At 34.0% G+C, this 23,763-nt stretch overlaps 1 protein-coding gene across 7 annotated transcripts in view; it reads left to right on the forward strand.

Moving 5' to 3' along the window:
* Positions 1-23,763, forward strand: part of CNTLN (centlein) — a 202,876-nt gene that overhangs the window by 128,841 nt on the left and 50,272 nt on the right. For all 7 annotated transcript variants that reach the window (XM_084504846.1, XM_084504849.1, XM_084504851.1 and 4 more), the window contains 5 exons: positions 779-861; positions 3,462-3,982; positions 6,602-6,776; positions 10,342-10,435; positions 11,098-11,321. In XM_084504846.1, the coding sequence (XP_084360972.1) occupies positions 779-861; positions 3,462-3,982; positions 6,602-6,776; positions 10,342-10,435; positions 11,098-11,321 (1,097 nt within the window). The remainder of the gene's footprint in view (positions 1-778; positions 862-3,461; positions 3,983-6,601; positions 6,777-10,341; positions 10,436-11,097; positions 11,322-23,763) is intronic.

Here is a 23,763-nt window from a genome sequence, read left to right on the forward strand (position 1 = left end):
ATGGTAAGCTCTCAGTTCAAATCTAAATAGAACATATTTTACTTCTGATTTACTACACGTACTAATAAACTTTTTCTTAACATCCTGTTCTCTGAATATAGATGTAATTTTTAGGTTGTCCTTTCTTCTGTGATTTTTTATACTGAAAGTACATAGTTGTCTCTGAGAGTGATGCTTAGAGTCATGTTCATTTTCATTAGTTGTATCAATTTCTAATTGTTATGAATTCACAGCATTACAATGGAAAGGTTTGCGTGATTTATCTGGTGAAGTACATGATCTTTCACTTAACAAAAAAGGGGTTTAAAGTTTTCATCTATCCTAATTCTGTTACTGTTTGCTTTGTTCACCAATCACTCTGATCCTCCTAGCAGGGGACAAGACCTAGAGAACAAAACTGGTAGTGACTGTGTAGATAAAAAGGCAATGAATTCTGCTTTTAAGCCATAGAGGGAATAGTCTATAAAGGAATAAAAATGGGAATGAAAGTACAGCATCTTTAACCTGCAGATCTATTGTACCTTTGAAAAAGCTTGCACCCTGAAAAAAAAACATACTGTGATGCTGCAAAGATTCATAATTACGTGACAGAACACTTTGAAAAGAGGTCACTCTTTAAAAACTGACCAAAATGCTTGTCAAGAAAATAGAATGTATTATAAAAAATTGCAGAAGAATTCATTTCCTTAAAATATCTAGATATTGTTTTAGTGAAATGCTAGCTGTCACATTGTATTATTTATTCTCTGCTAGGGATGTATTATCTATTCTCTTGTAGATATACTTTTTAAAAGTAGTGAAGATGATGGGGTCAAGAACAGTACTCCAAAGAAAGACAGTTCCGATCAGAGGTTACAGAAGGTAAGGTAGCAACCCCAGGAAATAGATCTAAATTCTAGCATAAGAATCATATATATAAGCTGTTACTCATGAATTTAGGCCATGAGTCTCCTCTCATAATTCAAAAATATGGATTTACAAAATTGTGTCAAAAATGAATTCTCATGAATTAGCTGTGGATGTGGATGACATAACTGCAGTAAATTAAAAGTATGGTTAGAGGTAAAATAATAGAAGCTGACAGATTATCAAAATTAGGAGTTTCATTATCTTTAGCATTTGCCACTTCTAAGTTCAGAACTTTGCATTTCATTTGCTGAGTATTTAACTTTACATGATAGCAGGTATTAATATACAGAGATCACATGTAACAGAATAAAACAGATGCATAATAGTGATAAATTCCCTGCTTGTTTTATATAAAATTTAGGACATTGCATATGCACGTATTTTTTACATTTGTGGGTTTATCACTTTTCACAAAATAGTGGAGGATGCATTTCATGTTCTCTGGCTTAGCAAATATGCGTATGTAATCTTTACTGCTCAACATTCTACATGTTCTGCTTTGTATGCTAACAAGATGCTCTTAACTAGTTGCTATTTGTATTGATATTTGTAATATACACAAGTAGTTTAGTATGTTAACAGGTGTTCACTTAAGAGGGCTCACTTGTATTTTACCATATGTTTTGTTTACTGCAAAGAAAAGACATCCTTCAAACAGTATTATACCTTTTATTTGTCATTTTGCAAAACAATATTTGTTTAATTACTTATAAATCTTTAAAAGCATTCTTAAATTGAATAAAAACAAATCTATAACTTTGAATGTCAGTTTGGGTATGTCTATTTGTTTTTTATTTGTGAATTAACTTGTAGGAAGTATGGTAATTTACAGCAGATGATGTGATTGCATATACTTGTAACACTTGCCATATGGTCAGGCAATGAAGGCTGTCATCTCGTTATTACTGAATGACAAACATCATGTTAAAATAATAACACACAGAATAGGAAGTGCTCACATTCATTTATCTTAAGGTAGAGTGAGTAATTGAAATAATTTGAATACTACCATCTGAAATGTCACACAGTTTATGCTTGGTTATCATCTATATTTCAGAACTATAATTTTATTTGCCAACTACTACATAATTTTTATCTCCATGGATATACAGAGTTATGATAGTTCCTTAGGGATAGGTGTAGAAGCTATTCATTGTTTGTTTCCTTGCAGCTGTCATACATGACTTTAAGTGCTAGTGAGCGCAAAAGGTTCCTCTAAAGATCTGAGAAAACAATAGCAGAATCTCAGTTTAGGAAAGTGGTTGAAGAAAGGTACTGGTACTCATTACCATTGAAGAGGAAAAGAAAAACTAGTAGTTTAATCATAAATCTTGATTTCACTGAAGCATGTGCAAAAAATCCTTTTACTCCTGATTTCATCTGATAAGTTTATGTAACCATAAGACAGTCTCTGTTCATTGTGAGAGTGCTATGAATTTCTGCCAAAGAAAATAGCAATGGATATGCATGCATATTGAATGTCTGCTATCAAACTCAAAAATTTGGTATCAACTTCACAAACACATAGGAAGTTTGAGCAGCTTTTGCTCCCTTTGTGTTGAGACCTCTCATTTATCTGAATTATATCCATATCCATTTTATAGATTTTTTTTTAAGTTTAAAAAAAATAAAAATTAATGAATAGAATTAATTCCTGTAGTGAAAGAGTGGGGATGGAGCTTTTACAAAACTACCCAGAAGTATTTCTCCAAAATGACTAAGTGTTTATCGAGCACAAAACTCACTCTGATGGCTTTTGCAAGCTTCTGAGGACATCTCACAGAACTGATGTTTGTTTTAGGATCTGCTGAAATTGAAGTTTCCCCTTATTTCTGAAAATTGTGAGGTTTAGTTTGAATAACTTTGAGCAAATAGTCCTGAAGAACATTGAGAGACAGTTTATTGATCATAGCCTTGAATACATATAAACTTCAAAGAACTTCAGAAACAAAGTATATGCATTATATAGGTAGAATATGCTTCCTAGAAGTAAATAATTGAGAAGCTTTAAATGTGCTTTATTAGAATAGGATAGATTTTCCCTCTCTGTGAGCAGAAAATGCATTTCACCCTTCATAGTCAAGTGCTGAACTTCCAACATCTCTTGCTACAATTTTTTTGAAGATCAACTATTTTGTATATTTATAACACATCCAAGAACATGTTGATTTAGATAGCTAATGCAAAATTGTCTGTATTTCAAAATAGTTTGCCTTAAAGTGTTTATTTAAATTCAATTAGTATGTATAACCAAATCAGTAACAAGCTCAAGATGCATCGGGAACGTTCATTAGCATACTTAAACTTCTGTGTCACTTTGCCTGGAATTTTAACTTCTTTTACCATCTGCCCTTTGCTCAACAGCTGTATTATTGCAGCTCAAATGTATTCATTTGCACTATGTTAGAATTATTTTTAAATTAAGTACTTTAGATTGCTTTTGTCCTTGTGCTTAGTGTAATATTATTGTCATATAATAAATATGTTTTGAAACAGGTTTTTCTCTACTGGATAGGCTAAAATATTATGAATGTTTGAATTACTTCTGTTAGGTACAACAACTAGAAAGAAGATGCAAAATTACTGAAGAGGAATTAAAGAAACTGAAAGAATTAAATAAGGACTTATTGAAGGAGAAAAATGATTTAAAATCATCTTTAAAAGTGCAAAAGGAGGATGCAGACACAAGAGAAAGAGAGCTGGAAAAGCTACTTAAGCAGATTTGTGAAATAAAAAGAGACAACACAGAACTTCAGGCAGTGATTGATGAGCAGGAAAAAGAAGCTACTTGTTTGAAGAGGCAAGTGGCAGAAGCTAACAGGTTGAGAAAGGAAAATGAAGATTTGCTGAGTCAAATGCAGGAGCTGAAGTGTTTGCTGGGTGAAGCCAAAGCAGTGGCAACCTCTGGGCAATGTAATTGCAAGATAACAGGCACCAAGGTTAAATTAAAAACAGCCAAGAAAAAGAGCTCTTTGGGACATCATGGAGCTTTTCTCAAACAGTCCATCAAGGTTATGAGTAATGTATTTGAGAACTTCTGTAAGGACGGCTGGGAGGATGTGAGTGAAAGCAGGTACGGCTCTCATTAACTTAGCCCTGTAGAGGGGACACTGTGCATATGTAAAGCACTAGCAAATGGAGATTGAATTTCAACTACTGTTGATTTGGTATTCAAAAAAAATACTGTCAGATCCTTTGAAATATCTTGGGAGGTCTTGTTCTGAGCTTATTGACTGAAATTTGCATGCAAAATTAGCCACAACTGCATGAGTATTTGAATAGGTGCCAGGAAACCCAAAAGAAGGCAATGCTTGATTTCTTCCAGTGATGCTATTTTCATGCAGTCATGAGGCTTGAAATTGACAGTTTGGCAGGTTGATTTAATTTGCTGGCCCTTTGCATATTCACCACTGACAGCTAAGGATTCCCAGGCAAGCCTACTAAGTCAGTTTAGTTATCTTGTGACATGCCGACCCGGGAGGAGAAACATTTTTTCCCCTTAATTTAGTTAGATAAATTTTGAATGACCCATTTCAGCTTGCTAGCAGATGTCTACAAGCTGTTTAACATCCTTTAAATTAAGAACCATCCACACTAATTATTTCATGTATGTTTTATGCACAGTCATTGTACTAACTTTAATTGAATGATGGTTAAAAATTAGTTCTTTAAAGGTAATTGTTACTGCATAGAATCTCAGTCATGAGTCACAAGGCCCTCAGAAAATTGCACTGGCAAAATTCATAAATATTTAGGATTTTTACTTTTGCTTCTGTGTGTCCACACACACTTGAAGCCAGTAGTAAGCCCCTATCTGACTGTGTATCACACCGTTTCTTTCAATACTTTGTACTAAGAAACATGTAAAGAAATTTCTTAAGGCTATATTTACCCCTAAAATACAGAGAAGCTAGCAGAGATAAAGAATATGGAATCTTCTTTGTAGCATTCACATTGGCTTTGTATGTCATATAGAGCAAATCAGCAGTGGCAAATGAAGCCCCTCTGCTGCAAAATCCCCATGCAAAATAGGGCATCCTGAACACAGTATCTGGAGAGAGAAAACAAATTAAATACTATGTAATTTGTCCATTGCTGTCATTAATATCAAGCTTGTTTGTTTTTCTGTTAAATTTAATCCCACAGATCTGATTTTACAGAAAAAAAAAATTATTTTTTTTTTTCTGTTACAATTAATGAGCTTTTTATTCAATTTACTGTGTTTTGCTTTTTAAGAACAAAATTCAACAAACAAATTGTCATTTCAAGTTAAGTTTGAAATGAAGTGAAAATTGTCTGTATGGCTTTGTTTGCTGGCTAGGCATAGGTATCCTTACTGTTTGATAATTATACAAGTATCAGGTTAGGAGATATTGTCATAAATAAATGAACATTTTCTAAGGTGATATTTCAAGGTGTCATTCCCAACATCTGAGGGAGATATCTTCATTTAGAGTCCTCTTAGTATGATTAATAAATACTATTCTTTATCAGTAGTAACAGTCTCTGAATTTCTAGATTCAATCCTTTCTTTTTCTAAATAAAACATTCCTTGTAAGCATTCAAATTAGAAAAAAAAATACACACAGTTAGAAATATTTCTATTCTACTGTGGCACATTCGAAATACTACATTGGTTTCTGGTTTTGCCACTCAATAAGACATACCAGTATGTCAGTATGGGTATGGGAAAGGATAAACGTGTTCCCATATAAACTCTTCATTTTCAGGCCTTTTAAGTAGCTTCCACCTGTAAATCATTGATTTTCACAATGGTGCAACCTAGTTTGAACTCGGTTGTGCCTTTTTAAATGCCTTGGTTTAAAAAGTAACAAATCAAAATTGCTTTCAGTCAAGAGATTCCTTCAGAAATGTGTTTGCACAAAAGGTGATGAATAACCATTGATGATATAGAAGGTGATATGTCCAAGACTTCGTATTTTAAGAGAGACTTTACTGATTCAGAAAAAAAAAAACAAAAAAAGGTAATCTGAGGCAAGGACATGAAAAACTGGAAATTAAAAAGACATTGATATTTTAACAACAAATAACAAGTTTAAGGAGAAATTTAAAGTAGAGCATAGGTTTCACATCCAGTTTCTCTGTCTGGCATGCAATTTAAATAGGAAGAATGCTGAGTTCACAGAATTTAAAAGCACTCCAAAGGGGTGCTAGATAGAGATTTCAGTGAGGTACAGTTTCTGAGTTTGTCTCAGTCAATGCTACAAATAAAGTTCAATTGAAACAAAATGTTATTCAATGAAGTAATGTGCATTTTCTTGATTTCCTATCCAATGTGAAAATGAAGGAGAGAGGAAACTTTGTGTATTTTAGTCCACCATTCACCAACTAGAAGTACTATCAAGCAGTTCTTAATGTGTCACTTTTATAGACTAACAAAAGCTGTTGTTTAAGAAACAGATAATGTCTGAGAACTCCATGCATTGTATAGTGAAACTCATTTTGTCTGGGTTGACCTGATAAGACAGATTACTTCCTTTCTATATTTCTAGATATCTGTTGAATAAGTCAACTTAGTACCATTAGTACTGTTCAGATTTTATATTAGTTTCTCTTTTTTCTTGCATGTGGTATTTTCTGTGTGCTTGCTTATTGGCTGTTTGGAACTTTTAAATGAAATTGCTAATGTTTAGCTTAATTTTGTATTGTTTTCCCTAATGTGCTGTTTTAGTGACTCTGAAATACCAGCTTCTGAAACTTTGGAAACAGTGATTATGAAGACAGTGCAAAATATTGATCCTGTGCCAGACAGAAGTAAGCAACAGGGAAAAAAACAAATACAAGACAGTCAAAAGCCCTGCAACATTGCTCATTTAGAAGGCAAAAGCCAACGGTATAATAAAAAGGTATATAATGTAACTTGTTTTGTTCTCCTGTGCAGAGTATTGAAGTTTAATAGTTAGTATTATGACTGCTGTTCCCCTCATAATTAATTTGACTCTCATTGTAAACTGGAAAGAAAATCTGCTTGCACGTATTCAGTGGGTAGATTTTCATTATCATTTAGAATATTTTCTGAACAATTAGTCTGCAAAGAATTTGGAGGATATATCAGGAGTGTAAAAGCTGATTAAAAAATGTAAACCTGCTGTAAGCTAGTCCTGCTGTCTCACTGTCAAGACAAAGAATGCCTCAGACATCCCATTAAGCTCTAATTCTTCATTAAGCTATACAGAACAGGGTGACATAGCCTGTAACAAAGAAATAGCAACATCTCTGTCTTCCTCTAGCAAAATGGTGTGATGACTTATCAGACACAAACATCTTTCTGCTAATTTGGTGTGTTCAGAAAGAGTTGTCCCCATCTTGGATGCTTTTGGCTCTAGCTCTGTTCAGGAGATTCTTTTTAGAGCAAAGTGTGCTTTCAGCTTCGCTTAGCCCACTTACGTTAATTTCTGGGGTTTGAACCCTTCGTCTCATTCCTGACATCTATATGCTATTTTCTGACAGAACAGGGCCAGCTGGTTGTTTCCCATATCTTTAGAAGCTCCATACAATCTGTAACAGATGACTCATTTTTGGACTGCAGAAAAGTATCTAATAATTTTACCCTCCTGTGTTGGCCCAAATAAATTACTTTAAATCCTGGAATTTAAAACACAAGCAGACACTCTTAGTTCTTAGTTCAAGAACTGGGATACTGAATAACTTGCTGCTGTTTGAAAATGACCTTGAAATTCTTTATGTTCGGTGATAGAATAAAGAGTTTGGAAACAGATTACCTTTTCTTAGTTTCCAAAATTTTAAAATAAATACAAACTCTCTGGTCTCATTACGTGTTCTTGATTGTGTGTATTTATGAGAAGATATATTTTTCTGTCAGAAAAGCTGGAAAATTGAAAATTCTTCTGCAACTATCTGTTGGTATGGAATACACAATATTCGATCATGAGTATATGATATATGTGAAACTCTGTCATAGTGTCCTACTCCTGTTACCTCCTGCCACCATGAACTGAACATCTACAGGACAGTGCATCCAGCTGAGGCTGGGCTATCTAGACACAGCCAGTACCTCTTCTTTTTGCTTGTATTGTATTTGCTGTCTGTTCCTACTGGAAAAGACAGAAGTATTCTGATACACTTCTTTAAGAGACTGGGGGATATGGAGCATGCACAAGAATTATCACAAGAGTGCTAAGCAGGTATGTATGCTTCAGCGGAGGTTCAGGAGAAGCACCTGAAAACATGTCTTACTGTAAAAGCATGGAAGACGGCACTGAAAAAAGGTTTAGCATTGACAGTTCTTGGTGTTCCTTGCACCATAGTAGACTTTTTACCGGTATTTCAAACAGCAAAAATTATAACAAAAATCTTAAATCCCTTCTGAGGGAATCACTCCAGTTGGGTAGTGGTGTTCTCACACAAAAGGCCAGAAAAGCTCCTTACACAAAACTTGTAAGTGCTGAGCTATGTCTGTTGATGGAGGTGAGATTGGTAATGGCACAAAGTCTTTCTCAGTTTTGCCCCATATGTTGTAAATACATAGTACTCTGTGAGGTATCAGGAGTCGTTGACACTCTCTAAACTCATGAAGTTAGCAGAGCTGTGGCCTAGAGTGGAGATAGCCATCTTTTCACTGCAGCTATGTATGGTTATCAGCTGAGAACTCATGTCTCCTTGACATATAATCAGCGTCTCAGACCATCACTGGTCATACCTTACATGTCTTCAGTGCTGTACAGTCCTCTAGCCATACTGATAGGGACTTAGTACGAGTTTCCATTGTTGCGTTTGAGACACGGGAAAAAATAGAATTGATTAAGAGCATTCCCAAAAGAGACAGACTTTTTTTTTTTTTTTTTTTTTTTTTTTTTTTTTCCCACGCACATCCTATTTGCTTGTCCTTCAAATTATGTGGAAATTGTACAAATCTAGAATTCATGGCTAAACTACCATGGAATGTTGGTACTTTTTTCAATGCAATTAACAGATTATTCATTCCTAATTACCCTTATACATTTGATGAAAAGGTCCTTTAATTATGAGTATTTCCAGAAATAGAATCATAGAATCATAGAATATCCCAAGTTCGAAGAGACCCATAAGGATCATCAAGTCCAACTCCTGGCATCGCACAGGTCTACCCAAAAGTTTAGACCATGTGGCTAAGTGCACAGTCCAATCGCTTTTTAAATTCAGACAGGCTTGGTACAGTGACTGCCTCACTGGGGAGCCTGTTCCAGTGTGCAACCACCCTCTCCATGAAGAACCTCTTCCTGATGTCCAGCCTAAACTTCCCCTGCCTCAGCTTAACACCATTCCCATGGGTCCTATCACTGGTGTTTACAGAGAATAGGTCACCTGCCTCTCCACTCCCCCCATGAGGAAGCTGTAGACCACAATGAGGTCCCCCCTCAGCCTCCTCTTCTCCAGGCTGAACAGGTCCAGTGCCCTCAGCTGCTCCTCATACATGTACATGTACATCTTCCTCTCTAGGCCCTTTACCATCTTCATTGCCCTCCTCTGGACACTCTCCAACAGTTTAATGTCATTTTTGTACTGTGGTGCCCAGACCTGCACACAGTACTCGAGGTGAGGCCACACCAGCACAAAATAGACCTCCCTCAACTGACTAGCAATGCCGTGCTTGATGCACCCCAGGATACAGTTGGCCTTCCTGGCTGCCCGGGCACACTGCTGGCTCATATTCAATGCATCGCATTATATCACATAGAAATTAATTGGATCAACTGAAAAATTTGATAAACTTTGCAAGCTTCAGGAAAATACATGTTTCAAAATATACCAAGCATTTAAAAGTGAAGGAACTAGTACGTTGATTTTGGTGTAAGCCATGCTCATTCTTCAACCTCTGTTTCTGTCATTTAACATCTTATGGGTTCAGGAAATACCTTATTTTTCAAATAGAGACATATTTAAAAGATACGCAGTTGATTTTTGTTGAACTGTACAAGCACAGGTTTGCATTAGTTGATGCACTTATATTCATGCATCTTCCCATTATGAATTAGTGTCTAATCTGATCTTATCCCTCTAGAAATAATATCACTATTCCTTTTAATGCATTTAAATATCTTGAAAAAAAAAAGGGATATTGTAGGTTTTCAAATAGTACATGTCTTTTTGTATACAAAAAAATTCATACCTTATCTAAAAAAAAATACTGTAGATATTAACATGCACTCCATTTTTCTTTTTGGGGATTCTTTGGAAGGGGTTATGATTAACAGTTTTTTATTTCTTCCACATTGATGGGAAAGACATAAATTTGTGCTCTTTGTCATCTGATGGTGTAAAACTGATTTTCAAATTATAATTCAGAAGAATTTTGTATATTTTTGAAAATAATTTTTGTTGTTTTGATTAAAACTGGAAAATGATGTAGTTCTGTGGCTGATGTGCCATTAGGAAGAGATAGTAAGCTTCATGCTTCTGTTTTTTATTTAGATCCATTCAAAGAATAAAGACGTGGAAAAGTTGCAATCCAAAAGGAAAAAGATCTACTATCTCATAACAGCTTATCCATCATTTCTAAGCAAAGGTAGGAATATTATATATTTTTGGCAAGTTCATAAGTAAGATTGACAAAGAATTCCTGAATGATGTTTCAAAACCTCATCCATTATGTTACACAAACTTGGTTTCTATTTGCTGCATGATTTGCTTGTTTTAAATTTACATGAGCACATTTTCAAAGCTTCAGGTCATTATTTTAAAATGAAATTGTCTCACAAAAAGTGACCATCAAACATCTTTTAGGTCAGCAGAGTTATTTTCTGTATTTACTAAATCCTGCCTATTGAATCTCTTGACTAAACTAATAAGGCTTTTCATTGTTTCTTGTTCTTACTTTCCCTCTGTGTCCAACATAGTCAAGGAACAAAATGAACTGTATTTTGGCTTAGACCTTAAAAAATCTGTTACCAAGTCTTTATTTCTGGTAATACCAATCAGAAGCTAGAGCCATATTTAACTTTCAAGTCCTTGTTGAGTTTGCAGAGTTGGCACTTTAGAAAAGAAACATCAAGCGTTTACAGGTTAAGTGAAATAATTTATCAGTTCACTTACTGAGAAGTTTTGAGTATGGTATCCTAGAAAAGTATTTTATAGGCAAAAATAGTGTTCTGAAGGGCTAGAGAAACATCAAAAATCATTGTGTTTATGATGGTCTGTTGGTTTAGTAACATGCTTTTTTATGTTTAGAGAACAGAACAAAAAGGAGAAATAGCATTTTCCAGAAACCAGGCTACTCTGCTGCTCTACTGCGGGAAAGAATTAAGTCATTGCAGCAACAGATAGCTGTTTTACAGAGTGAAAAAAAAACAGCAGTATCTTCTGTGAAGGGATTTAAAGAAGTGAATGAAAAACTAACAACTCAGCTACATTTGGCTGATCAAAGACTTCAAACTAGTAAATTGACCATACAGGTAAAGTCCTCCTCATTATGGTGCCTTATAATGTTCAATTTAATTCTGTTATAATTTTGTGGAATTCTGATAACATTGTGTGTTTCTTAACCTATGATTGATATTATGAAATGCTATACATTAGCATGTTTTCTATGAGATAATGAATCAGTTGTTATATGCAGGCCTGATAAACTATTTTAACACACTTCATTAGTCCTTCTGAAAAATAACTTGTTTTCACACTAATATTTTACTTCTGTTTGAATGGTGGAGAGAAATTCACCTTCAGCTTGTTGTCTGAGAATTTTCCTGAGAATTTGGTCAGTCCACTTGAACTAGCACCCTTTCTCCTATAAAGAGAAGTCACTTCTGGAGAAACCATTTCCATCTGCCCCCCAAAAGGAATACTCAAGGCAACTGGAGTTTTCTTCCAGAAGGGACTTAAACCAGATCTATATAAACCCAGTTTCTCTGTCAAGGTAGAAAGCTACAGAATATGATTTATGAAAACAGAGACTGACAAACTATTTGGTTAACAGCCCCCAAAATGCCAGCTTCCTTATTTACATCAGTCTTCATTCCTACTTAATCCTTTCCCATACTATCATTCCTTTCAGATTTTCCCCATTCTCATTTATATATATGTATTTTGTGTTAATCTATATGCAGCTCCTCAGCTGGAATTCTTTTCTATTCATACTGTAGTGATTGGCCTGCCCTTTATAGAGCTGAATCAACAAACACTTTTGCAGTAATTGTCTCCTGTTGGTCACACACACATCCTGCTTCCAGAATTATAGTGCTACAACAGATGGACTTGCTGGAAGGAGGCAGACATTAAAAAAGAAATCAAATCCCCTCCCCCTCAAACTTCTCTGCATTTCTCTCTTTGCACAGAAGGCAGAAGCAGTATCAGGAGCAGCACTTCTCACTTTCTTAGGGCTGGGGAACTGCTAATTTCTAGAGAAGGAAAAACCTCATTTCTGTTACTCATTTTGCATAACTATATATATGTAATGAATTGTTCAAAAATAGTTTCCAAGGTCATTGGAACCAGTGGAGATCTGCCTATCTAACAAATAGTATCATAATGTAAAGTTTCATGGACAGTATAAACTTCACAGAGAGTTATGTATAAGTAATTTAGATAGAATATTCAACTTGCTCAGACATTGTCATGATTTGCCTTCCTGGAAGACTACACCTTAGGCATCCATAGGAGAGCAATGTGGGAAACAATTTTTTTTTTTTTAAAAAAGGCCATTATCAAGAAACTGTGTTAAAAAAAATGTATGAAGGTAAGTCTTGTTGTAATGTAAAAGACTGACTCAAAGCAAAATAATATGTTCTTAGAAACCAATTTTCTTTCACTGTTCTTTTGGAAAGTTTTTATTTCTTTAAAAAAAAAAAAAAGATTGGTCAACGGTCTATTTAAAGGGTGGTGCATTCTAAGCAAAATTAAATAAATGTGTTGCAGGTACTCAAGGAAAAATCTTTATTAGGCATGCACATTTTTTTCCTTCTCAGCAACCAATTCAAATTCCCTTTCTTATAACTAATTACTCTTCAGGTGCCATAGTAGTGCTACCAAGTGGGAAATTTAAAGCAAAGGCTTGGGCTACTTGCCAAGTGAAAATTAAGGAGGTAAAGCACCTACACAGTCACTGCAGGGTACATGCATGTTTTAGAGAGAGAACCATGATTCAGACAGATCAAATGATTGTAAAGCACACTTTTTTTTTTTCCTTTTTTTTTTTTTTTGTGGTGGTGGTTTGATTGCTTTTATTAGTGTTATAAAAAGAATGCTATCTAGAAGTGAAGTTTTAAGGTATTGCAAGTGGAATTCTATTTTTTAAAACATTTTATTCCTTATTAAGAATACTGTTTTCATCATTGTTTCTCCTCAGTGTTCCTGTTAACTTTAGGTTCTGGAATCATCTTGCACAGGTAGAAGATAAAAACCAAGGGAACAAACCAAGAAGTAAAAGATTTAAGCAATCTGTGGATTCAGGGAGACTCTTACACACTTTAACAGTGTCAAAGTAACTAACATCCAAATACAACTTCTGTATGTAATCATGCTCCTGAGTAATTTTATATTAACAGCGAACTTGTGATGTTGGGCTAAGGTAAGTGTAGTGTTTTAGTAACTTAAACATCAACATCATGGACTTGGATGAGGTGTTGTCTGAATTTAACTAAGAAAATAAATCCATTAGGAAACAAGGGCAGATGTTTGTGCACTCAGTTCTTTGTTATAATCCTCCAGGAATCTAGTGCTAGAAGATTGACTCTGGATTTAGGATTTAAATGTTCCAGATGTTCATATCGAGACATTTTACGGTTCATACAACCTACGAACTGTCTGGCATCTGTTGATTTTCAGAATATATGTACATATATAGTTTTGTGTATTTTTCTTGGAGATACACACACACCTGTATTTATGTTTGTTTCTCTTTGTAAGAGTTAGGAGTTCTGAATTTTTAGTTCATTTTTTGTTTAGCCTTACAGACTCTTTGCAGTAATGTCAATTTCTTGTTTTGTTTTGTTTCTGCAAAAGCAATTCTGTGCATATTTCTGCAAAATGACTTTAAAGTGTCTGCACATGTGAGAATCAAAGCTTGCATTCTCCAAGGATTTACATCAATACTGAGTCAAGACCGTCTGTTCAGAAGTACAGTAGTTACATTTTGCAATCAGTGTATAGAAATCACAGCTGGAGCTGATACTTAATGTAGAAGCAAAGGGATTTAGCATTTCCTTAGTTTCTTAGGAAAAATATCAGAAAGGAATTGTTAAAAAAATCCAGGATTTTTTTTTTTTTCATAAGATTTATTCCCCCCTACTCATTTGTATCACTACGTGACTGATTATAAAAATAGTCTATTTATTGCCTACAGCAGAGCCGTGATAATTAGTGTTATGCAGTAGGTATCATTCTTGTTGGAGAAGTTCAGATGAAATTTATTGATAAAAAAGGAAAATTGTATGCAGGTTGTCATTAGCGCTTACCTTATTAAAGTTGTGGCCACTCTTAGGTCTGCTTCTGAAAGGTACTGTAGGATCTTTTGCATCATATTTCCAGTTTCTCAGGTGATGTCATAAATGCATTTCTTAACAGAAAGCCATAGACATTTGCAAAGTACTTGTATAGGGATGCTTCACTAGGAAACATGGATCTCAAAAGATGGAAACAAGTCAAACAGCCAACCACTGACAGGTCCTTTGGAGTGGATGGTGTAAAGGTTTAAGTAAAATTTTTCAGATGCATTCTTGCAGATATACAACTACTTTTTTGATGAGTTGGATTTTTTTTAGAAGTCAGTGTATGTTTTGGCTGCAGCTCAGCTTCGTTTTTTTTTTTTGTGATAGCATCTATAGCGTTATAAATATCTTTCTAAACTTTGTTTAAACTGTTGAAGTTTCTATTTTCTTTGAATTTTGAGGGAACATTTCTTTTTCCTGAGCTCTTACTGGGCTTTTTAAATACAGTTTGCTTTTAAGACAAAAGCGAAGTTGATCTGGTGGATTATCTCAAGAACAGAAAGGTGTAAGCATTAAAAGCAAAAAAGAATAAGGCTAGAAAAAGCTTTATGTTTTTAAAAATATGTTTGTGGCTTTCTCTACATATTCTCTTGACTATTGTTTGCTGCTCAGTTTATCAGTGAACAGCTGAGAATTCAGAGCTGCATCTGCAAATTCAGCAATCTTCACTCTTCTTATCGTACCCAGATATGAGTAATAACTAATTTAGCATTATTCAGTTACCTCAAAACAAAGAAGAAACTGATGATGAATTTAGATGCATTTAAATTACTGACTTAACTATTGTTTACACAATGATTTCACTTTAACTTAAGTTTTCATGTGGAGTTTTTCAATCTATAAGTTTATTATTTATTTACATTGTAAGTTTTGTGTGTCTGTTTTCTTTAAATTATAAGGATTCCTAAATTTTAGGAATAATCCTGAAATTACAAGCTAAATTTTTTAAAATTATTCATCAGTAAGTCAAAACTGCTTTTTGAACTTTCTCACTTTTGTTCAGTAGAATTGTAGCAAATACATAAACATTTTGAAAACTTCTGGTATCTTTTAAATAAATATTGTCCCATTAGAAATTCTTCTAAACATGTCCAATTCTTTTAACCTAAACACTTTCATAGGTAACCAAGTTACAGCTTTTTGACTGCTCTTTCACAAAAGTATTTCAGAGCTCTTGTACTTTTTAAAATTAAGTTCATACAAAAGCTTATACATTCAGTGTCATCTTTTCTAAATAAAATAGATTTTTTCTCCAGTGGCTTAAAAATGTATTTTTCAAGATATACATCAGATAATAATATGTATATACAGAATATACAATTGATACAATTTTATGAAATGTTTTAGAAGTCTTCTAATAAAGTATAAATACAAATTTTACAGATAGACTGTGCAAGAGTTTGCAGTTACACCAGTAGCATATACAGGAATTCTGACTTTCATTTATAGCTTAAAAAAAAAAAAAAAAAGTAAATAGTGTTGCTGTAATGACCTAAGGTAATAACACATTGAAAATAAACTAATGAAAGTTCAGTTTGTTTCTTTCCTGTTCCGCAATGCCCCATTCTTACCAGACACATTCACATCTAAAACATCTTACTTGTATCCATTGTAGAAATAAAAGTAAATAATAAAAAAGTTAAATATACCTATTTAACATCTTTGTCAAACCTCAGTGCAAAATCATGTCACAACCACCCAACCTGGGCACTGACTGTAAAGAAGCAATCAAAGAACTGTATGAAGCTGTTTTCTGGAAGAGCCTGTTCCTAAAAATGTCAGAGCAAATGTAGTTTCTCCCTCCTCCGTGTCTGGATAAGTGTACAGATTGAAGTGTACAGATCCTTCTGTGTCTGCTGTGAATAGCAATGGTCCTGGTTAATATGCAGGTACGATAATCTTTAGGAACAATATTCAAAAATAATTAAATATAGAATCTGAAAAAATCAAAATAGCACATTTTCTGTTTTACTTATAAGTACATGTAAAATTTAGAAAAATTGTAAAGATAAAGCAGAAGGGTTAATAGTATGATAAAATAGGATATACTGCTTGACCTTTCAAGAGTTTGTAAATGCAATCTAAAACAGCAGAGATTTACCTAATAAAACTATGTTCAAGTGGGAGGCTGAGGTCTTCTCAAAACTTACTTGTATGTAAATAGTATGTTCTTCTGAAGTCATACTACAGTTATCATTTTGTGTGAAGGCCTAGAAGAGACCTCTTTGATGGCACAACAGACAATTCAAATGTCAAAACACACTCTCAGTTTATGTGTTCTTGAGAGAAAGCCATTCTTCCTGGTCTTGCCACAATGTTCCAGACCTAAATGACAATACTGCCTATGAAAATTGTCTATTTCAAACTTCACTCCTATGGATATTAAGTTCTGATTCAGGACCCTGCTCATAGTTTTTGAAGACTTCGCTCTAAAGAGAATAATAGATTCTGATATATCATAAATTAAACAAGTGACATTTAGGTTTACTAGAGTTTTTCTGAGCCTAATAAATTGAAAATCAAGCTGGGATGTCAGACTTATAAAGGCTAGAAACAGAGACAGACAAAGCTGTCTGATACTGTGAGCCTAAAATTCTCCTCTTTCTATTCATAGTCCAAAATTCTATTAAGGATGTAATAAACTAGCTGTTTAGCTTGTTAAATGTATCTGGTCAAATTTCCAGTTCTTTAGTGAGGAATTCTCTGTATAATTTTTCCTCTAGTAAACAACTGATTCTGCATTGCAGCTGGTATAACACAGTTCTCAAATTTCTATTTTCTATTCTGTCAGAGAAGTCGACTTGGAAATAAAATGAAGAATTGCTAAATGGTAAACATGAAAGTAACTGCCCTTTTAAAATGTATGTAAACCAAAAATATCTTAGCAAATTTTATTGTTTGTTGCACTGCAAACTTTACAACATTTTGAAGTTGGTTCCTTTAAAGAACTACACTGTAAAATATATTTATCATGAAATTGTGCTTTCATTACAAAACAAAAATAAAGCAAAATACCTTTTACATTTCTATTGATCTCTGAAGAAAAATTACAATAAATCTGTTGAATTATTGATGAACAACAGTTGAAGTACATTGCATGTAGGAAATGTGTCTCATTCATAAATTAAAGAGAACAGTTGGCATGAACTGGAACTATGAGAGTTGTTTTATATTGCTGTCAAAATGAAATAACTTACAGATAGGTAAATTCTAGAAAAATATACTGTAAATAAAAAATTGTGGAGACTACATGAAGTTCATAGAATATACTTAACACCAATACTGTGTATTATTTTATCATATCATATAGAAATTCTAAATGTTATGCTGCTGTACTAAAAGAAAAAACCTGTATCAGGATTAGCATATTCTTGTACTGTAACAAATATAGGTAGTATACATATCTGTAAGCATATTTAATATAAACATCTGATAGTATAATACAGTAATATGCATGTGTATACATATTACAGTAAACACTGGAAGATAATATAAGTTTAATATTTAATATTGTAATATGGAAGGTATACTGTAATTTTTTAGTTTATTGGTTTCATGTGAAATGTAGCTTACTTTTCTCCACCTTCCATGTGATTTAATCAACTGTTCTTTGTACAGTGAATCCTACCTTATTACTAGACAAAAAACAGAACTCATTTTAAATTTTTTAACCCCCAAATTTTCCTGAATAAGATACCATGTGGGACCTGGAAAAGCTCAACTAGCATTGTCACGATAGGATTTCCTTTTGTCCTTCCTTTCTTGCTGAGTTGTTCTTCTGAGTAATATTTGATGGAAATATTTTGTCGTTTAACCCTCAGTGCATATTCCTACAGTTTGCATCTTAATGTACTTAGGACAGCTCTTGTTCATGACAACTTTTTTAAGACCTTAACATCTTAATGATTTCCTTCCTTGTACAAGGCTTTATATATACATGTTAAATACCTAAGAAAACACTTTGCATCAACTTTAAGAATTATTTTTAATGCTTTGCATTTTTTTGTCACCTTCATCCCTTCTTAAAAGTATTTTTAGTTCTAATTCAGCTCAGGCAAAGACAGTTGTCTATGTTGTTGACTCTATAAAAATGATGTACAGTAAAAAGTCTTATACATGATATTTCTATGTAATTAGTTTTAAAGTTTTCTTTGTAATGACAGTAAGAAGTAAAATAAAAAGCCACACACTTACTCTGCTTCTCTTTTGGAAAAGGGACTAAATACGCCATATAAGAATATCTTCATTGAATTCAGTGTGATCTGCTCATTTAATTAAAGCTAAGCACTGAACTAGACTGGGTTCTGTCTATTATGTGAAGTTCTGTGGGTGTTAAATGGTTTTATCAGATAATATTTATTCACCATCAAGTCTCACCAAAAAAAAAAAAAAAAAAAATTTAAAACCAAAACCAGCACATTGATTTGGGAATAATTCTTTTATTTGTTAAAGTGAGATTGCATTTCACCTATGGCAGTCCTTTTTCCTTACAGATGGCTATGGAAAAAATAGTGTGGGTTGCAGTTGGAACAGTACTCTTATGCTTGTTCACTGGAGTCCCCCCAAAAAGTATTAACACTAACTGCCATATTAACTATGACATTGATTTACTAACGATTTCATGCATATGCTTATTACCATATATTTTTTTTTTAAGTTTCAAGATCTCCACGGTTGTAATACTTATGGTAAAAATGTATTTTTTGACTGTAGAGGTGCATGTAGCAGGTCTCCCTGTGGTAAGAAGTTCTTTTGCATTTTGAAATTACAGGGAAGAAATTACTTTAGAGGACATAGCTACATTTATTTACCTTTTTTAATATTGCAGAGTTAGTATTCTGATACACTGTGCAAGCACCTGTTTGTACCATTCTGTGGGTGCTACTAAAATGCAAGAGATACATGTCTTGGTTTCGATCAGCCGTATACTGTGCACATTTGAATCTCTACTTGTATGTAATTGCCTGCTTAATGTGTCCGATTTTTACCTAACAGTCTCTTTTCGCATTCTCAGAATAAGTAAAAGTTTTCCTGATTATTTAAGCATGAAAAGTTTTCAGAAGTCATGAGAAATTGGGGAAATACTTTTTCATTTTTTTATACTGTGAATGTTAAAGGATTTTTAAATCCTTCCCATAAGTGTTTTATACTGCGAAGGATAAGAAGGCTTATATAAACAAATATCCAAGGCTTAAAATCATTTTTTTTTCTTCTGTTCTCCTATTACATGCTTTTACCTTACTTCTCATTTCGTCCTAATCAATTAAATAAATTTCCATCTCTGGGGAGATAAGGAGAATAAGGTAGGTAGAACAGGGTGTTCAGTATGGTTAGGTAAATATATGTAATATGAATTATTAAGAGGCAGTCTTATTCCTGATACGAGGAGGTGGATTTCCTAATAAGTTGAAGGAGCAGGGTCATGGGATTAAGAAAATGGTTCTAGGACCTGAAAGTATCTAGAAGTTTTATAAGCACACCCAGTTACATTGTGTGTCCCTGTGCTATGGTGATTAATTTTCTTCAGTGATCTTCACCATGTGTCATGTAGTATATGAATTGGGGTTAAATACTGTCACATGGTACACAGAGTAGACTCAATGTGTCAATTCATATCTTAAGGTTAAATCAGTACATATAAATAGTACTAAATCACTTTCTCTAGCTCAGAATCTCACGTACCATGAAATTAATTTTTCAGTTGATCCCTCACATGAATGATAACATTATTCTTTTCCTGATAATGGTTTACACCTTATGCATCAGTTCCATTTGGATATGCTATGAAATTTATGACAGTCTTTTTGCTGTTTGTTTTAGAGGTATAATCTTTCAGTCATTTTTTTTTAAGCTAGTGACAACTTAAAAAATCCAAGTCACTGCAGGAGGATATCTTCAGTCATTGACAGCTATTCTAAACTTTCAGTTATCCACCAGACACTGGCTAGAAGTGTGGATCATTATGACATCACAACAGGGTTTTTAATAAGAAAATCATTACATCATAATAAATCACTGCCCAAGTTCATGTTGAGCAAAGCTGAATGGCTGTCTCCTTGGAACCAGGAACTCTGAAGAAAGGTGAGAAGTAATTACCTAGTAGGTAATAAGTTGAGCATAAACTCCCAGTGCTATTGTGATAAACACTAGCATGTTTTTTTTGTTTATACACCAAGAATATATGAACTGGAGACTGTGTAATAGGAGCAGAGAGAATACATTTTCCTTGTCTTTGGCATGATTTGGCTGCTTCTAGAGTACTGTCTAGCTCCAATACCCAGAATCCAAGGAAGAGGTTGAGGGAAGTAAAGATCATTTGAAGACTTATGGGAAGGATTTAAAAACATGACATTCCAGAGAGCAATTAGAGTTTATAAAAGAGGAGGTTAAAAGATAACTCCAGTTTAAAAATCTAGGAAAAAGAAATTAGTTTCTAGATTCTTTAATCTAACAAAGAAAGACTGAAAAAAAAAAAAAAAGATTCTGTTTTCTTTCCATTCTGTATCCTTGAATCATACTTGATATGAGGACATTGCAAGCCATGTATAACAAAAATTGACATAGAACTCATACATTTTGGAAGATCTATTTCAAAACTTTGCACCATTACATATCATCCAATTCTACCATTGTTTCCCCCTTATTCATGACTTTTGCTTCAGAGTTGAGGAACTGTTGTGAATTAAGGACATTTTGTAATGTAAAGATATAATACAGGTTATTAAAATTGAGAATATTGGAAAGTATATATTTTCAGGTGAGATTTGGGGTAAGAAAACAGCTCTCATATTGTACAATTAATCTAAAAATGAATTAGAAGTCAACTGCTTGTGTTGAGCAATGGGTAGCCTTTAGGGATAAAAACACAAACATGTTCTATAGGAAGAAGCGTGGAAAAAGAGCAACAGACAGAGAAAGGATATGTTTAATAATGTGAGCTGAAAGCATGAAAAATACAAAGAGGAAGATACGTCCTCTGCTTTAGTAACACTTTTGATTATCGGAAGAATTTTGGGGAGAAATGCATGTACTTCATAGAGCAAAGCTAATCAAAAGTATTTTTGTGATGAAATTCAGAATGCATTTAATTAAGTGCTGTGTCAAAGAGATGTAAATATGGACAATAAACTTAAGAAAAGTCAAAGCAGTGCTTTATAAGGGTCTAATTGAAACCAAGGAGGGATGGTATAATGATCTTAAAATATCAGTTTGTAAAGAAGAGAAATTCTGAGGCAGAGGAAGTATCCTTTAATAGTTTGGATTGCAAGATCACCCAGTTCCCTCCCCACCATGGGCAGGGACACCTCCCACCAAACCAGGTTGCCCAAAGCCCCATCCAACCTGGTCTTAAACACTTCCAGGGATGGGGCATCCACAGCTTCTCTGGGCAACCTGTGCCACTGCCTCACCATCCTCTGAGGGAAGAATTTTTTCTTTGGAACAAATTTGTCTTTTCCAAGCCTACCCTGTTTCAGTTTAAAACTGTTATCCCTCATCTTGTCACTACACTCCCTGATAAAGAGTCCCTTTCTAGATTTCTTCTTGGTCCCCTTTAAATGCTGGAAGGAAGAAGTCATCACTACTCAGAAACACCAAGTCATGGCACAGGGAAATCGATAATGAAACAAAGGGAATAAGCTAAAAGAAATTAATGTTCCATAATGAGCAATAGGAACATTCAAAGAGATTCTTCTTCTAGAAGAATCTTCAAGATTCTTATTCAAAGAGATTCTTCTTTAGCAGAAGAAACGTAAAAAGAGGGAAAATCTGCATTTATGGTGTAGTGTATACATAGTTGAGGCTTTCCTTGTTCAGTACAGCCCTTTAGATTCTCTGGCTACAAAGCTGAGAGAAGACTAAAGGTCTTTCACAGAAACAAAGAATTTTCGAGGTTGGAAGGAACTTCTGGAGATCATCTATTCTACCTCCCTGACTCAAGTAGGGCCCAGAAGAGGTTGTCCAGAACCATGTCCAGATGGCTTTTTAATATCTCCAAAGAAGGAGACTCTACAACCTCTCTCAGTCACCCTTCCAGGAAAAAAAAAAAAGCATTTCCTGATGTACAGACAGAACCTCCTGTGCACAGCTTGTGTGCATTGTCTCTTGTCCAGTCGCTGTGCACCACTGGGAAGAACCTGGCTCTGCCTTCTTTAAACCCTTCCTTCAGATATTTGTGCACATAGGTAATATCACCCCAGAACCTACTCGTCTCCATGCTAAACAGCCACAACTCTGTCAGCTTTTCCTAGTAGGAAGTATGCTACAGCATCTTAACTCCAGCCATTCCTTGGACTCACATATGGCCCTGTCTCAGTCTTTAATTTAGGTAGTACATAGCTTGATGAGGAAAAATCTGAATATATAAAATTAGGTAAACATTTTAAAAATATTTCTTTCATATTCCTTAGTCCAGATGTAGGTTTGACTAAGGAAACATTTTTTTTTAGTGAGGTACTAGTGAAATATTTAGATGAGAAAGCATTTAATTCTAATTGATAACAGTAAACTTTTTTTTGAGTGACCCTTCTTTGTTACAGGCTTGGCTTCCAAAGCATCAAATACTTATTTTTCAAATTATTGTTTGTGAAAAGTAAAAACTTTGGCAGAAAATAATAAAAAATACAACTTACTATGAGAAAAAATGGAAATGAATTTTGATAGAGAATGATTTCAATTAAAAAGCTGGAGATTGTGCACTTGAAACAAAAAATTTTGGAAGCTCTCTTTTGACAAATAAGGTTAAGATAATCTTGAGAAAAGCTAAGCAGTAGGAGACATACATTTCCATTGTTTCATTATAAAAACTTGTATTGAGGCCTGAAACTACAGGAAGTTTACTTCCTGTAATTTAGTCTTCTCTACTTTGAGTAGATTCCCTGAAGAAAACAAAAAAAGTCATGTTGTATTTTTAATGAAAATTAATTTGTTAAGAAGGCTATAAGTATAATTTAAACATAGTATACTTTTATTGGTGCACACTATAATATATATTACTGTATACAGTTCAAAAGATACTGCATGCTATAGTAAATGCCTCAAAAGATTGACTATTGGACTGTCCTGGCTGTGTTTTTATTCTTTTGTCAAGAAATGTAAAATTTTAAATAGTGTCATTTCCATTATTCAGCAGCTTCTTTGTGATATTTGTTCTTACTTTTCATAAAAAGGAGTTAAAAACTTCTTTATATATACAAAAATGCATTTTCTTATTTACATATACTCACTGTGTATCTCCAGACTTGTCTTTGCACTGGCAGATTTTGTAGTAGACATCCTGTGTAGGGTATTCAGTTTATATATGTCAGATCCTCAAGGGCCATGGCTTTTGCCAGATGAAGCACTTTTGATTTTGAGGCTGATGAAACACAGTGCTATTATTGATCTGTGCATGACACAGCCTGTCTCTCTGCTG

This window comes from Aythya ferina, assembly GCF_964211825.1.
Source record: "Aythya ferina genome assembly, chromosome: Z".
Lineage (NCBI taxonomy): Eukaryota > Metazoa > Chordata > Aves > Anseriformes > Anatidae > Aythya > Aythya ferina.